Raw genomic sequence first — 18,241 nt, 5'->3', positions numbered from 1 at the left:
GCTGAACAGAGATGGGGTGAATTTTCAAAAGTCATAATCCACTGAAGTAAAAAAATCTGTAATGACAACATAGACAGCAGGCTTCAAGAGTTTAGTTTAAATTCTTTCTAAAAATGTAAAACTCAGGGCAAGAGTTAATAGGATATTTCATACAGATATATTTCAATCCTTTTCCAAATCTTTATGCATTCACTTGCTTCTCTGCCATTAGAAATATTTGGGCTTGATTTCTGCACTTTTAAGGCAAGAGCAGAAAGCTGTAATATTCTAATGTGAAGATTTTCACAGAGTGTTGCAACTCATTTGGTCCTTCAGTTCACAGACTATTATACATGATACTATAATGTTTTCTACATTGAAAGACAAATTATGTTTTACAAACCAAACACCTTCCATTCTGCCTTAACTAGGCAGGAAAATGAAACTAAGCTGCATAATACCACACTATCTTCATCCTTCTGCTCCTCTAGGATTTTGACAATTGACTTTAGTGATGTGTCAGGATTTGGCCCATAAGTTGATTGGAGAAAATCTGTATGTTTCCTACGTACTCCAAAGCTACAATTTTACACTATCCCTTGACTACCACCTCTGGAGATGCCTAGTTCTGGAAGTACCTGTAACTCAGACAATATGTTCATTTTATTTTATTTATTTTTATTTTTTTTTGTGACCAGGAAGTGCCTCTAGTGTCAGCCATAAACTTTTACAGCTTTGCCTGGCCTGAGCATCCAGGCCCCAAACGTCTGCCTGAACCCCAGAGGAAAAATGCTGTCGCCTTGCTAGACTTTGTTGTGGCCTGCTGGACAAGAGTTTAGGTGGCATCAGAAGAAGCTGGGAGGTGACTTGGTCAAAACAAACAGGAGGAGAAGGTTCTCAGATGGTCTAGATGAGGAGCAGCTTGCATCAGGATGTTTTACATGATGGAAGTTTCATAGAAAAACAGACAAATTCTTGTAAGCAATATTTGTTGAAAACTATTAGATGTATAGCCACAAATCCAACTTAAGAAGTCCTTCATTTGCAAAGACCTGATAATGGAAAAGTGGTACAAGTAGTATATTCCTTCCTTGATTTTGTATTCTGTGGCAAAACCAACTTTTAGCCATTTCTGGATACATGATACAGGACTAGATGGAGTTTTGGTTTGACTTGCTAATGCTTTCAAGCTCTTAAATTAAACAGATAATAGCAATCACTTCCTTCTTTCTCTAGGAGCTACATCTGTGGAGAAAAAACAATGAACTTCCTTCTTTGAAAGGCAGCAGTTACAGCAGTGCCTTTCTTCACCCCCTGCTTTTCAAAAAAAGGATGCAAAGTTTTTTAGAGCTGGCTTTTCATTGCTTCCTGTTGTGATCTATGGTTTTGGTTTCTGGTTCAAAGTTCCCAGTCTTCTTCAGGCCATTAGAGAAGCCTGGATGTTTAATTCTGAGTTTGATTTCCACTCTGAAAATTTGTGAAAGGGTAAAGAAATTCTTTATCTTACAAAAAGCTGACTGCCACAGCTGAGAGGGCATGACTGGCAGAATGAAGCAGAGAAGAAAAGGAGAAAAAAATCAGTTAGGGCACTGCTACCAGAAGAAATGTCTCTATAATTAAAATCTAATTCTGATTGATTTAAAGTACCTATATGTTTTAGATGACTAAACACTTTTTAAAAGCCTGCTTAGTAAACAGCTCTTTTAGTGGCTAGTGAACAAAACACTCAAGTTGGTTAATTTTTCAGATTCTAAATACCTGTGAAAATTTTTTGGATGATTAAATCAAACTCAAAAGATGACAGAATAGTACAAAGCTACACTGTGTCTTAAAGGAAACCTCCAGATGGGAAATTTCCTACATCTGAAAGGAGGAGCAATACTAGCGAGTCTGCACACTGTACTGTATGAGTAACACATCACTGGCTTCAGCATGTTTACAGATGTATAGGGAGCAGTGGACTTGAACACAACTAGAGCATTTCAGAAGGCATTTACATAGAACATTCCTTGTCCTGCTTCCAGCCTGCAGCCTTTGGGTTCTTTCTGTGTTATTGTCTCCAGAGTAAACTGTGCACCATAGGTCAGATTATCTTATACACCATTAGGCATTTAGGTGAAGAGTATTTATTAAATTTTGAAGGTTCATCAATACCTCACAGAGGTAGAAGAGTCAGTTCATTGTGTTTCTTGCTCTCTTTTGATTATGGAATAAGCCTAAATGAATAGATCATGGACTGGGCTGGCACAGATGTTCTGACTCAGGACATAACAGGTGTCAGGCCACCACTTTCATCAGTGTTACTATTCATAGGACTTGTGGCAGTGTCACATCTTAGCCCACAGTCAACAAGAATGCAAGGGAGAGGAAACGAAACTCTAAAGCAAAATTTGTCCTGGTAATTCTCAAGTATTTTTACCGGGAACCAACCATTGAAGGTGCTTTATCACCTCTGTATTTCCAGAAATTTATTTGAGATTTGTTAGTTTTCAGACTTATTTGTAACAGGTAACCTACATTGTGTAGAAAACACTGTAAAATTGTAACTTTTCTAGTTATTTTTCTTTTGCAGAACAGTCACTGCAATATCTTAATATTTTATTATAAACTGTTAAGAATTATAATGTCTCTAAACAAAACGGTGTTGCTACTTTTTTATTAGTGCCTTCATCTTTCTTTGGGTGCAAATTTTCTAATTAGTCTTTGATTCTTAGTCAGATCTCAAACAGATATCAACTGATATAGGCACTCTAATTTCAATGATGTTTAATTTCACTGAATTTACATCAGCTGTTGTCAGCTGAATTTATATCAGCTTCTTGTCTTGCATAACCGCTGTTGTGTGAATGATGGAAAAACCTCAGGTAGCCACATTTTTATTTTAACAAGGGCCATTTGAAACAAAAATGATAGCTCATAGATTAAAACAAGAAAAATACAGAATTTAAAGCTGAGCTGAGCACAGTTGATAGTATTACTTTGATTTTTATGAATCCTAAGGAAGTTCTACACAAAAATTGCAGTAACAATGTATATTAAGTTCCATTTCCTAACTCCAGCAAGGTGGAAAAAATTTACCTTCCCTCTCCTTTCTGTGTAACAAGAGATCATATTTTTTTATGCTTAAGTGAATGATCCTAAGTGATTACTTTAAAAATATTATTAAAAACTTCAGATGCTTCCTTTTCTGTGGTCAATAATGAAAGGAGATCACCATATAAATTCTGCAGGGCTCTGTGGAAGGACGTCTGCTGTTCAACGTATTTTTAAATGTTTGGGGAAAGATGAGTGACAAAGTTTGTTGATGACAAAATATTTCAGAGTAGAAAAGATAAGAGCTAAGAGTGAGGAATAACAGAGAGATCTTATCAGAATTAGTAAATAGGCAGTAAATTAAGGAATTAAATTCTGTGGCAGCAAATGTAATGTGAAAGACATTATAAATATAAATCCAAGCTCCATATATAATTAGGATTGAGATTTTAGTGTTAAGACAGTTTCATTAAAACATCAGTTCACTTCTCATTAGTGATCAAACCTAAATAAAATATTATGAATTAATAGAGAAAAAAGACTGAACAAATTATGGAAAGCCATATTTGCCATCATACAGGACCATATTTCTGCCACGTCTTGAATACTGTGTGCTGTTCTATTCTCATTAAAGACAGAACTGGGAGTGGAGTTGAGAAGGCTTCAGAGAAGGACAAAAAGGAAATTTAAAGAATGGCTTATGTACCAGGAGTATTTGTGATCCAGGGTGTTGGTACTCAGGGCTGGGAAAGGGATCAGTATTTGTTTACTATTATGAATAGATATAGCTGAGGCATGGACTAGTGGGCTAGAAGTAGGCTTCTTTATGTGGCTCAAAATAATAAAATTTTCCACTCACTGATACCTGTAGAAAAAAATACGTAAAGTATAGCCGCAAAGAGAAGTAAGGAGGAGCATGGAAAATTTGGATAGAGACATAATTTTCCATCTGGAGAATGAAGAGTTCTCCAGAAGAGGCATCAAGAGCCAGGTTCAAAACAAACAGTAAGAGGAAATACAACTGTGGAACTCATTGCTGAAGTGTGTTATGGAGGTCAAAACTTTACAAAGGGTTAGAGTGAACAAATGCACAGAAGTGCAGTCTATTGAGAGTTCTTGAAGCAGAAAGCATATACAGAAGCAATATCTAGCAGAGGAATGTAGAATTATTTGATGGCTGGGAAGAAATTAGGGGACAGTCATATGCTTGCCATGTTTTTGCTCTTCTCCAGGCATGTCTTACAGCTGCTATTGGAGATGGGATGATTTTTCTAAATGAGTCTTTGCTTTGATCCTGCATATCCACTTTTGCATTCTCACTTAACACAGCAGATCAGGAGTTACTGTTTAATTTGTCTGACTCATCTGAGTTTGCATTTTTTGACTGACCAACCCAGATCCTTATTCTTTTCATTTCATGCAGCAAAAAGACTTGTAAGTTAAAACCAGAGAGGTCTGTTTCAGAGTGTTTTCTGAGTGCTGTCCTGCCCTCATAATGGTCCAGCTTATTGTAATGTCCATCAGCACACTCCTACCTCTTGTATCTGAGATATCTTACTGAAGCAAGAAAGTTCTGAATTCTTTTGCAAAGAGCATATGCAAACACAGTGCTGCCATGTTCTTACAAGTGCTATGCCAGCAAAAATGATCTTTGTTCTGATTAGTTATTTACCTGAAGGGGGAGATTCTCCACCTTGAATATTAGATTGTTTGTTTACATTTTCATTTGCCCTCAAGTAGTCATACATTCATAGGAATAAATGCATGATTTCTAAACCAATACTGTAATTATAGAAAATGAACTGTAATAGAGCTAGAATAAAAGGAATAGAGTGAGAAATCAAGAGGCATTCCGTACCTTTTTGAATTACTATTTTTTAAAATCTCAAATTGATCAGTCTTAAATTAATATTAATATGCCTATGGTTGATTTTACACTGAGATGAGGTCCTAAATCACCATAAAGCCTTCATGTCTTCCTGAGATCCCTTTTTAACTTCATTTACTTTGCTCCAAATATTCAGATTTGACTTGACAAAACACTCAGGCCACAGTGTTTTGAAAGACAGCTGCAAAATTTCTGAGACAAATAAACTGCCTATCCTTTAGGAAGTCCTAAATGAACTACATATGTTCATTAAAGTACATTTAATGATGTTAAACATCATCATAAAGTATTCTTCACCCTCAAAACAGGATACAGAATTAATGGAGTATTCTATTTTAATGGATTTAAAAATGAATTGCAGTTCATTTCCTATGTCATTTTAATGATGCGTTGGGATGTTGTGCCCAGTGAAACCACTGTCTTTGCTTCTTCATATAAGAAGTAGAAGAAATGAAATAACAATTTGTCATTCTTCTTTGAAAAGGAGCTACCAGGCAGTCAGCTCCTGGTACCTTTTTGATATCGGGAGATATTACTAGGTAATGGAAATTCATACTTTCCATTAAAAATACAAGACCAGAACCAAATGTCAGTCTCTTATGCTTACTGAGTGCTTTTCCAAAGACATTTGTAGCATTAGATAAGCATTTCTAAATCTTTTTGCTCCTTAGTATTTTTCTATACAGACAGTTCTGACATCATCATCATTCAAAACTACTTCTAGCTATGCAATCATGAAGGAAATCCTGCTCCTCAGCCCTTTTACAACACTGATATATTGCAGTGCAGTGGTGGTGTGTGTTGACACTAGTGGGCAGCTAAGCACCTCACAGTTCTTTGCTTGCTTTCCTTCCTTCTCCAATGGGACAGAGAAAGAAGAATAAAAGCAAAAAACTTGGGGTTCAAGCTAAAAGAAGGTTTAATAAGTGAAGGATATGTGGTAGGAGAGAGAGAAGAGGGGAAGAGAAGAGAAGAAACCAGAACAAGAGACGCAAATGCAACACTCACCAGCTCCCATGGGTAGAGTGATGCCCAGCTGGTTCCTGAACAAAAGATGGCTAAGTCCCTCTAAAACTCTCACATTTCATTTTAATTGCTAAGCATCTTGTTACATATTATGGAATATCTCTTTGGTTAATTCAGGTTCTCTGCTCAGTTGTGCCCCCTCCTAATCCATTGTGTACCCACCCAGTCTGGAGGGGCTGAGAAGAAGAGAAGGCTTTGGTGCTGTACAAACACTGTTCGACCAGAGCTAGAACATTAGTGTGCTCCAGCATTTGGGTCAAAAGTCGAAACCACAGCACCATATGAATTGCTACGAAGAACATCAACTCTGTCCTAGCCAGACCCCTTACCAGTGGGCCATACTTTTGAATGTTTCCTCTGGGAGTGACACTTGGCTCTGGAAAGGCAACTCTGGTTATAGTGAACTAGTATGTAGATCATGCAAGTTTCTGAATTATGTGCAGATATCCTCAAGAAAGAGCACAGAAAAGCCACCATGTAATATAGGCTGTTCAGTGTTTTATTAGTCAGTTTAAATTGGCTCTATTTTTCATGCACCACTGATATAGATCTGTTTCAGTTTCACACACTAAATGCAGAATCTCATGCATTTGCATGCTCTCTCCTGTATTATTGCAGCCTTGTGTTTGGAAAGAAGAGAGATCGAAGAAAACTGTGGGCGAGTTTGTGTGAAAAAACCTGCTGCATTTGCAGAAATTCTATTACACAGCAATACTCCATGTTATTGGGTGTGTGAGTCTCTGAGGATACATATAGCTACTTTCTATGACACATAGAACACTAACAGTATATGAGAAAGCAGTTGGTTGTAAAATGTTAGTGAAGAGCAATGAATTCTAAAGCTTTTTTTATTAACCCTTGTGGCCTGTTTTTTCGGTGCTTACACAGTCACTTGACTAGGGAGGGCAGATTTAGGCCTTTAATCGTGAATGCAGCCAGTTACCCGCACCGAAAATCGCAAACAGAGATGCTGTAGCTAATTGCATGACCAGAAGTCTTTCAGGTATTGCAAAATCAATGACAGTAACAATCAATTGTATCTGTTAGATCAGGTATGAAGCAGTATAGAATGCATGGAATCTGAATAATCCATTTCCATGAAATACACTGACTTTCAAAAAAAACCACATATATTGGATCAGTCAGCAATCTTTTCAGAAAATACCTCCTTCCATTCATATACACCTGAAAAAAAGAGAAGCCTTCTCTTTTAAAGGTTTTTATACTCTTGCATCTTGTTACATGGAACTGGTAGTGTAATCCTACGAAATGTAAATAATTGGTTGAAGAAATTAAAACAAAGTAAAACAAATTGTGAGCAAAGAAAAATAGAGTGGTAAGCAGTCTGTATCCTACCTACAGTCTGCAGGTTTACTAGCTCTGCTATCTAAATGCTTAGGTTCATAGCAGGTTGACAGATTCATGCTAGACAGGCACATTTTTCCTTTTAGCCACAATTCTTTTCTTATTTTGCACTCCTTCCCCATATGCCATGAAAAATTATATTCTGAGTCTTTTTCTCTCTCCCTGTGACATCTCCATTGCTGCTTCATTAACCAGTGCACCATCAGTGCATTTCATTACAGCTTCTCTCCTGGCTCCCTGTGTGGATGCTAAGATGCAGCTATGAACTGGCTATCAGAATGCTAGTCTGTATTTTAATCCTTCTGTCCATTTAAAAGAGGAGGAAGTTAGCTTTTTGGCAAAATCCTGAATTAAACCCATATTTTGCCTGTTATCCTTACTGGCCCACCACTCTGAAATGGACTGGGGAGGTATAGTGTGGGATGTGGCAGGTTTCTTTATCTATTTGTTTACTGTAAAAGGCTGGGAGCATACCTCTTATCTGATCAGTATATTAAGGCAATTTAGACTGATTTTATATATGTGCCTTCAAATGACCTTGAACAACTAGTGAAGTTAATGAAAGCTTCAATTTCATGATTGTTAGGAATTGAAAAGGCCATGCTGTGATAGATATCCTCTGTGACATATACCTCCAGTTGTACCAGTAGGGAGGAGACATGATTTAAATACTATCTGGTTTCCAATGGATTTCCTGGGTAGGGAGTACGCTTGATTCATTTTTAAGCTAAGAGAAAGATATAACTGCAAGTATGATAGAAGCACATAAATCAGTGCCAGAATACAGAGGCATAAAACAGGCATATTCAGAATCTCGTATGTAGCCATGAAAAGGGAAATAAGAAACTTGATGTCCTCCTTAGAGCAGTTCAAATGCGAAAAAATGGGTCAGTGTGTCTGGTGCAAATTTTTAGGGAGAATGGGACTACAAATGTTATCAGTCCCTTTCCACCCACCTGCTGCCCCCACCAATTCTAGCCCTTCCTGCTATGCTCTGTCAGAACTCTTTACCAGTGCTGCACATTAGACAGCTGTGAGCCTGCATCTGTTCTCTGTTTTCCACACATTTAAGGCAAAAAGAAAAATATAAATAAGACAAATTGCTCTGACAGTAAATTTTGGGGAAAACTATGTCTGAAATTTATGGTTTTGTAGTAACTTGGCGCAAGATTTTGTCTTGTTTTAAAATGTGATTTTGCTGGATATTTGTTATTCCTATTTTTAAATTGGTGGCCCTATTTATCTTGTGAGCACACAAAAGGCTTTCTGTCTTGCAGAGATCACTATTTGATTTGGAGAGGAAATTGTGAAAAAGCAAGTTAGGAAGGAGAAATGCATGTCATACTAGATAAAAAAAAAGCAAATCAGTTGCTAGTCTGTAAGGGACTATAAGAAAAGACTGTGACTCCTCCTGCATTAATTGAGGTGGAGTACACAGCATGCACAGCTGTCGATGCAAAGTCATTAAAATTTTCATTATACTGTTATTTATATTGTAGTTGTGACTGAAGGTCCCAGTCCGAACACAGACCAATGTGTACTCGTAAAAGAAGTAGGGAAATTGCTATTATTAGATATGTAATGACACAGACTCTGAGCATGGTCCAGCTGGCACCGCCAAGACAGCACCCTGACAGTGGACTCCAGGGGCAACCAAAATAAATGATTGTTACTTGGGTGGTGGAAGACACAGCCACTTTGCAGAGAGCACACTCACACAGGAGTGCTTCACTCTGAGATGTCACATACAGCCATATATAGACTGAAGGATGACAAGGCTGTGTTCCTCAGTTTTTGTACTAATTCATTACATAGCCATCACTTACAGACATCATAAGAGAAGAATAATGTGAATGGCTGCTGTTAAGGCCAGGGTAAAAAATTGCTAAAGGAGAATTAAGTAATGACTGCTGGGAAAGTAGGGGAAAAATATGTGTTTCTGTCTTGGTTTACTGAGTAGAGAAATACACTTTAATTTCTCAAAAATAATTCCCTATGATTTTGGAATCTGATCATTTTGGTCTCAGGAGTGAACGGCAGGGTTTGCATTACTTATCTCAATATATCTTTTCTTTCTTCTCCTGTTCTGTTTCAGGTTACCTGTGCAAATTTAACAAATGGAGGAAAAACAGAACTTCTAAAATCAGGAAGCTCCAAATCCACACTAAAGCACATATGGACAGAAAGTAGCAAAGACTTGTCCATTAGCCGACTGCTGTCACAGACTTTTCGTGGAAAGGAAAATGATACAGATTTGGACCTACGATATGATGCCCCAGAAACTTATTCTGAGCAAGATCTCTGGGACTGGCTGAGGAACTCCACAGATCTGCAAGAGCCTCGGCCCAGAGCAAAGAGACGGCCCATCGTCAAGACTGGGAAATTTAAGAAAATGTTCGGCTGGGGAGATTTTCATTCCAACATCAAGACTGTGAAGTTAAATCTGTTAATAACAGGGAAAATCGTTGACCATGGCAATGGGACGTTTAGTGTTTACTTCAGGCATAACTCCACTGGTCAAGGGAATGTATCTGTGAGCCTAGTACCCCCTACAAAAATAGTGGAATTTGACTTGGCACAACAGACGGTGATTGATGCCAAAGATTCCAAGTCCTTTAACTGTCGAATCGAGTATGAAAAAGTTGACAAGGCTACCAAGAACACACTCTGCAACTATGACCCTTCAAAAACGTGTTATCAGGAGCAGACCCAGAGCCATGTGTCATGGCTTTGCTCCAAGCCCTTTAAAGTAATCTGTATTTACATTTCCTTTTATAGTACAGATTATAAACTAGTACAGAAGGTGTGTCCTGATTACAACTACCACAGTGACACACCCTACTTCCCATCAGGGTGAGGACCAACTCGTGTCTGAGACTGAAGCCTGGGGAATAAAAGTGGTCGTATGGCAGGGCTGTAACCTCAAGGAGGAAGGCCACATCTATTGCCTGGAATGTGTCTACCTGCTGCTGCTGATGTCAAATGGCTGCAAATATGTTAGTGGAAAACAATCTTATGTAATTTTTGCCCAGTCAGCTCCATGTATCAATCTAGGTGTAAATCACTATGGATTTGAAATAAAACCATACACATACACAGAGACACACACTTTCCAGCTCACATTATTGAGATTCCTGTTAAGAAAGCTTTCATTGTCTGATATCCAAGGTTTCAGAATAACCTATCGTCAAGTAAAATGGATTAACTAGACAGAGCAAGGTTTCTAACACAGACTGTTATGGAAATCTCCCTGAAAGTCCCTAAAGTACACACCAATCGATAATCCTCACTCATGCATTCTACTGCTTGGAGTAGCTCTACTGGTAAATAATACTGTAGGAGTAAATACTTGTTAAAATGGGAAAAATGTGTGTCTAGAGTTCAGTATTCCTTACTATATGAACACAGCAAAGCGTCATGACTTTTTTTCCAGCATACAGTAGGCACATTCGAGGTGGTGTTAAGTGGCTCTTTTTCCATGGAGCGAGCCTGTTTCTAGTAAAGATGGGCAAACATTTGGAATTTACATGTGAGCAGACATTCTGGTTTCATGTTTCTCTGAGTCTCTAAACTCTGATTCTTTAAACTTGGTTGAGTTTAGGCCAGCTAAACTACTTAAAAACTGCAGCTGATCTTTAAGAAGGAAAATGCCTGGAGGAGAACATGTAAGTTATAAGTGGCTGTCTTATCTTTATTACAAAATATTGTAACAAATTCAATATCTTAGTCTTCATTTGTATGAATGGTTTGTATTGTACATAATTTAACCAGTGTTATTTGAGCTGCTTATTAATATTAACTTGTAATTGTCTCTCTGCTTGTTATTGGTTAAAAACAATCAAGGAAATGAGGAATCCATTTTATTAATGTAGCTGTAAACTCCATTAAAAGACAGAACTATGTACAAAGCATTTATTCAGCTAAAGTATTGTTGAAAGCTATACATATACAACATTACAGTCTGTCTGTATTTAGATATTTTATTTCCAGAGAAAAAAATGAACTGTACATAAAAATAAAAAATCTTAAAGTTGAGTTTCAATATGTACTGTGTAGATAGTAGTTGAAATGGTTCTAAAAAGTGGATTACACGCCAAGTCTAATATGGTTTTCAATATTGTCTCTTTGCATATGTACATATATATACATCTATTTATAAATTTGTGTGTGTGCATGTTTGTGCGTGTATATGTACATGTGTGTGTGAGTGTGTGCAAATACATATATATGTTGAATATCTAAAAATTTCTAGAGCCCTATTCCTAGTAAGCAGATCTTATTACTGAAGGGTCTTGCTAACTCAAGCAGAAGCCCCTGCTTGGATAAGAAATTACAGGTGCAGGGCTTTGTTTAAAATGATTCGTTATCATTTAGAAGTGGGAAAACATGGAGCCACTCTCTGTGTACACAGGCCTGTCTTTGCCTTAATTCTAGCCTCCTCTGAGGTACTAATCTCTCTTTGTGGAATGAAGAGATCCCTTTTTATGGTACAAGGGAATTTTCTTCCTATAAACAAAAAAGCACATAGCTTTTATATATATATATATATATTTTGTGTATAGTGGCATACTTTACCCCCAGCATCCAGAAAACCAGCAACTGTAAGAAGTCCATACCTATAAGAAGGCTGCCCAAAGAAGAATTCAGTATTTCGTCTCATATATTTCAGGGCTATCGTTCCTGGCAGTGTTTGTTTTCCCCCTTCCCCCCTCACCCTGAGGTTTTCTGCTCTTATTTTAAAGCTGTGAATGCAGATATGGGTCAGCCTCCAAATATGCACAGCATTATGATCAGCTTCTCCAAAGTCCCAATAAACACTCCACCAATTTTCCAAGAAGTGAAAAGTTTGAAACAACTGCAGTTGGAGACCTCTTTTGCTAAAATGTGCAGAACCTAAGTGAGAATGAAATAAAGCAAATGGACAACATTATTGAAAGTAAATGTTTCCCATTGATGTACAAGTAGGAGAGGAGACTTAAAGATTAGTATTGCTTTGACTTCTTCAAACAGATATGGTTGTGGGAATTTCTTCATCATGTATGACATTTCCTAGGACAAACTTGTGACCCTGAACCCTGTGTAGATTTGGAGAAAGAAATTGTCCAAGCCATACAGTCCATATTTGAATGTCATTCAGGAATATGCTGAGATACAATTTTTTTTCTTTGACATGAATTGTGATTAAGCTGGTAGGGTTTATCATTTGTGCTCTATGAAAAGTAACTGTTCTGAATATAAACCATAAAGTAATTTATGTTGTTACCAAGAGTTAAATCTTGCCTCTATTGGGTCAATGGGAATTTTGCTATTGATTTCAATGCAAATTTCCATTTAATAGTATGTAGAACTCCAGTGTGAAATATGATTAGCAATCTTAGCCATCTGTATTACAACTGAACATTACATGCTTTGTGTTCTCTCTTTATATTCCTGAAAAATGGATGTGAAATACTGTTGCTGGTACAGTTTCATTATTTTCTTTATTTTTTAAACTTCCCATAAATATAATAAATATATACGTTCTGTTCATATATATATATTTGTCCACTTTTCAGGTAACATCAGTACAAAAAGGGATTATTCATCATGAGAAGGTTTTGATCCTATTAATTGTAGTAGCTGGTACTTTATCTGCCTCTGTCACAGTCAGTCATTATTTATTCTTAAGTCTTTGAAGATCTTGCTATTCTTCTCAAGCATTCTTGAGTCTGAACTTGAAAGAGTTCTTTTGGTGATTGAGTTGTGAAACAGTGATCTAATATCAAAATATATAATGCATTACTTAGGTGCTAGTTCATTGAATTTCATTCAATCTATTTGGGAAACGTTTCATGTTTGCTAACTTTGTTAAAGAATGCTTTGATTTTTCCACTTGAAAAAGGAATTTAATGACCATGAATGTGTTAATTCAGTTAAACAATGTATGTATGGGTATCTGGGTCTTGCACATGAACTCTGCCTTAATGGAGTGCTAGGCCAGGCAAATGTTGCCGCACTATAACTCACTAATTCTAGACATAATAAAGATGTATATCTCTAAAGGTATATTTTTAGGATTAAAGAAGATTAAGTTATTTATTTTTAAGAAATGAAGAGACTGGTTTTGTTGGCTTTTTTAAAACATTTAAGTCACACTTCGTGTCTTGTTTTCACTACATAGAGAAATCACAAATAGGGATAGTTTAAAGAAACTAATTATTCCTGGGGCAAAAATACATGGATCATGCACTTGAGCAAATATATTAAACTTGCCTTGCATGGATCAGTGATACGAGTTGTCAGCTTCTGTGCTTTTGAGGAGAGGAATCCAAGATACAGGAAACAGGTGGTTTTACATTGCAAAAATCACTGATCAAAGTTCTAAACAGTGAAGGAAAGCTGCAAGACTTTCGCTTGTTAGTTTTATCAGAATACTTCAGCATGAGGCATAAAATATACTTTCTTCCCTTCTTATAAAGTTACTTGTAAAGTTTTACCCCTTCCTCCCCTGTTCTCCTTACATTGATAGTAATGATGATCTAATATATTCATCTTTACACAGAACTTGCCTTTCAAAATGTCCCTAACTTAAAAAGTATGATGTCAGAAACTGTTGAAAATTAATGCCATAATTTACAATAAACTAAGAAATATTCAAACTCCATTCATAGGAAAGCAGAATGAAAGTCTTGTAGCATTCTGTTGCATGTTAGCCTAGAGATTTAAGTAATACTATTCAAGTTGTTGGGTCAGAGGGCATTTTTACCATGATTAAATGATGACATCCTCTTGTATTCTGAATCCTGCGTTGTAACTTGCAATCTATAAGAATATAATGAAATACTCTGAAAATTATGTGATAGAGAATTGTGGAGGAAAACAGAGATTACAAAATACCTGCTACTCTTACAGCAAAACCAATCTAATGATTAGGCATCCGAAGAATTATTCTTCACCACAAGATACTGAACCTCAGTCCTAGCATCATGCAGGTCCTCCTGTATCCTTCTGTGGCAGAGGTAGTAAAATTGTGTCTGACTGCATCTAGTAATGGAAGAGAAGCCTTTCTCTTGTGATTTGTACTTAACTGCATGTGTAGCACTGTCAGAGACCTCAAACGGCTGCATCAAGGATCTGTTGTGCTAAGAGCTGCATAATAGAGAAATATATACAATGCCTATTTAGGAATAATTTTGATGCCAAGAACTCCTAATCTTCATGACAGTGTACTGCAGAGTTCTTGTGAATCACATATTTATAAATTTGAAGCATATGGTTTATGAATATTTTTTAAAAAACACACAGTTCTTAAAAAAGTACTATTTTTAAAAACTCATATATACATCAATGAAATACAAGCATTACTGACCCTTTACAAAACTTCTGATTCCACTGTATCAGTCTGGAATTCATGGGAAGTGGAGCAACTTTTTCATTTTGCACAATGATAACCGTAATTATAATTTATATTAAGTCCTTCAATGAGTTACTGTTACCACTTTAATGTATGGGTATGAATACTATTTCCAAAAATATTTTCACAGTGGAAGTACAGAGTATTGCATAACAAAAAGTATATATATATATATTATTTTTTTTAGGATGGGCAGTATCTTACTGAAATTATGCTAAAATTGACAGATGGAATAATTTTCTACATAAATTTGAGAAAATCAATATCTATGGATATGGTTTTCACCTTTTGCTGTTTGTGAGAACAACACATTAAAAATACTGTCAATTGTAAAGATTCAATAAAATGTGGGACTGTGGGAATATTGTGTTTCCTTGGTAGTACACACCTGACATTATGATCTAATACATGTAGCATAATCTCTCCATAAGGGCTGATGCATCCTGTGGCTGAAAATAATTTTTTTCATTGTTTCCTGTATTCTATGCCAATTAGTTAAAGTATCAAAACAAGCAAGGAGAATATTTTGTTTTATACAGTTTATTTTCTCATTGGAAACTATACAATTTTCTAGTTCTCTTTGAAGGGCACAGCTGGTGGATCTCTGATTTAGCTTGGACTGATGTCCCATGTATGGTATACATACTTTTAAATCCATTATTTTAGTTAGCCTTTGGGATAAAGAAAGAAAAGTAGTTTTTTGCAGCTGTTTTATATGAAAAGCAAAACAATGACTCACTTGAACTTTAATTCTAAGGGAGCTGTAGTCCTATTGTCAAAGAAAGGATTTCAGAAGATGGAGCCTGTGTGAGATTTATTCCTAGTTCAAAGTGTACCTCAGTCATGTATCAAGTAGAGATATTGATATGAGGGAAGACTTTAGTGGTCTGTGAAATGAGCTTCTGCCCGTGGTTAACAGGAAATTAGAGGGACCAAAAGAAAATTTATAAAGTTGAAACAGTTCATACACATCAGTGGAAATTAGCCTTTCCAAGAAGTAAATCAGACACTCTGTCCAGTATCTTATGAAAGGGTTACTGAGTTTCTGGGAAAAGCCCAGTGTGCTTACAGGTCTGTTCATCATAGAAAATAAGTAAAACCAGACTTGGCAGAAGCATAAGTGACATGATACCTTTAGTTCCTCATCTGGGTCACAGCAAATCTAAAATGAGATGCAAAAACCTACTTAGAAACAGGTAACCTGAGGAAAAATGAGGTCATGCTAGGAGCGTGAATAAAAGGTCATATTGATTCTTATAGTATCCAATGGCTATAGTTGTGGTGAAATTTCTTATTCCATATTTATTAGGCATTTTTGAATTTCTTGTGTGACAGTGAAGTATTTTGATTAGTCATAGAGCGGGGAAGTCTTGAGAATAAAGATGGAATTTTTTTGCAAGGAAGTTTCTACAATTACAACATACTCCCTCCAGTGGCATATACTCTGGACTCCTTACAACTGGCTACATGTAGAACCCAGAACTGTGATTGCTGATAGTGAAAAGACCAGAAATAATTGAGCATGACTGGCAGGGACTATGGCGATCTTGAATTCATTACAGGTTTATTTTGTTGTGGTTTATATTTCTTATTTGGTTGATTGATGGTTGTTTTTTTGGTTTTGTGTGCTTCTGTGTTTTTGTTTAAATCTAGAGGTATAAGAAATGCATTTATCTAGCAATCATTCACTTTAACACTCCAGTGTGGAGTTCACTCATAAACTCTATGAAACAAACTGATATATAGGTGTATGACATTAAGTGCTGTAGTCTAGATTTTGCTAATAACCTGTAGGTCATGTCCAGTTAATAATGTGGGCAGACAGTAGCAGCACAGCTTGTGTATCAACTGAATTCCCAAATGAATCTTCCATTACTTGAGAACAATTTACAAAAAGCTTTAGCTGATGAGCTTCAGTAAGTTAGCTGTAACCTTTCAGGAAATGAGTAATAATCTCTATTGGATATTTGACACAAACTTTGAACTGTGTTTTTCTAAAGAGTTCACCAAAATCTTTCAGTACCATCGCATGTTATGGAATGATATTATCTCCTCTGCATGCCAGAGACTTACCATTTTCTTGATCAAAGCTCTTACTGTGAGAAATGTTTTATTAAGTAATCTCCCACATTTTCAATGAAGTATTATTTTCTCAACTACAAGTCTTGAGCAGGTTTCTACTTTTTTTCCCCTGAAGACTATGCTGTTACTGAATTTAGACTCCTGAAAGAAGGTTTTTCCCCCATTGAAGTAAAAACATCCCTTTCATTTATTCATGGGAATCTTGCAAATTTTCTCTATTCAGTTCATCTTGATAATTGCACAAGTATTACCTGTAAAGTTGGCTTTCATTAACTACTCCAAAAGAGCTGTGTTGGCCTTTTCAGAACAACTCCCATTTCCTCAGTCTCTATTAAAATTAAAGACTACAGGATGAATGCAATATTTTAGATAGAATCCAAATAATGAAGGGTCTCATCACCCTTCTCTAATGAAATTCCTCCACATTCATAGTTACAATGGTCTCTCTCAGATCTCAAACTGCAAAACATTTGCTGCTAATAAGCTCTCCACTATTACTTTTATTAGAAATGCCAAGCCTTAATTGTACTGCTGTCCAGTGTTCTTTCTCATTTACCATTTGAGTTTTGAAGTAGCAGTCTTTACAGTGGCTGCTTTCCTATACCACTGTTTTATGCAACTCTAGCTCTTTAGACCCATATTTAATATGCTTCTGACCTCACAGATGTGAGAATTTCCTGAGAACCTCATGAGCAAATTAATTAGACTTACTTCTAGCTAACTGTTGTGATGTCACATATAAGAAATATTTTATTGTTCCTTTCTGTTTGATTTCTGGTGTTCCTTCTTCCTTGTTTTTTTTAAAATCTATGCTTTGTTTGAAGTCCTTTTACCTCTTTCAGATCCAATGTGAGTTGTCCTTCACACTGATGTGTTTACACATAGGAGTGGATAAGATATATAATTACATATTTTAGTAAAATTGAGTAATGAGATGATTGCATTAACCCATTTAGAAATACTAAGTAACAACTGCTCGTGGTACTTATAACTAATCCTCAGGTAAAGACTTAAGTATGCCATTATAAAAAAAAAGTAGTTACTTTATTCATAGGACTGGGAACTAATGTAAAGAAAGTTGTTGCCTGTAAGTGTCTAAATATCACTAAAAGGCAAAGTGATTTTCTTGGTGGTAGAACAAATCAGTAATAGAATTTCACACCATTTCTGTCAAATACACACTATTTTCATTTAGTTTCCTGCTATTTCTTGTGTGTTTCTAGGTAGCAGGCTAATATACAGTTGTAACTGCCAGCCTGTAGGCTTATTCTATTCCTTCCACTTTATCTTATTCTCCCCCAGATATTATTATTTTTAAAAGGCTTTACATTGTGTTCCTTTTGCTACACTTGTATAGCTTAGAACACCTGATGGATAGTTGCCAAGAGAAGGCAAATAACATTCTGTAACTGTAATTACCTCTTTCACCTTTTGAATCCTTAAATTTTCAGAACTTTTAGTTTATCCAGTTGGCA

The 18,241-nt window shown here is 36.2% G+C and overlaps 1 protein-coding gene across 1 annotated transcript; it reads left to right on the top strand.

Annotated features, from left to right (window-relative positions):
- The first annotated feature begins 8,174 nt into the window (after window positions 1-8,174).
- On the top strand, window positions 8,175-11,335 carry NXPH1 (neurexophilin 1). Its single transcript, XM_009075672.1, has 2 exons — window positions 8,175-8,178; window positions 9,319-11,335. The coding sequence occupies exons 1-2, from the start codon at window positions 8,175-8,177 to the stop codon at window positions 10,146-10,148; spliced, it is 834 nt and encodes a 277-aa protein (XP_009073920.1). The 3' UTR covers window positions 10,149-11,335.
- Window positions 11,336-18,241: the final 6,906 nt, after the last annotated feature.

The sequence above is a fragment of the Acanthisitta chloris genome, unplaced genomic scaffold (assembly GCF_000695815.1).
Source record: "Acanthisitta chloris isolate BGI_N310 unplaced genomic scaffold, ASM69581v1 scaffold4400, whole genome shotgun sequence".
Classification (NCBI taxonomy): Eukaryota; Metazoa; Chordata; class Aves; order Passeriformes; family Acanthisittidae; genus Acanthisitta; species Acanthisitta chloris.
Note: the sequence above shows the minus strand (reverse complement) of the source record. Positions and strands in the feature narration are given on the sequence as shown.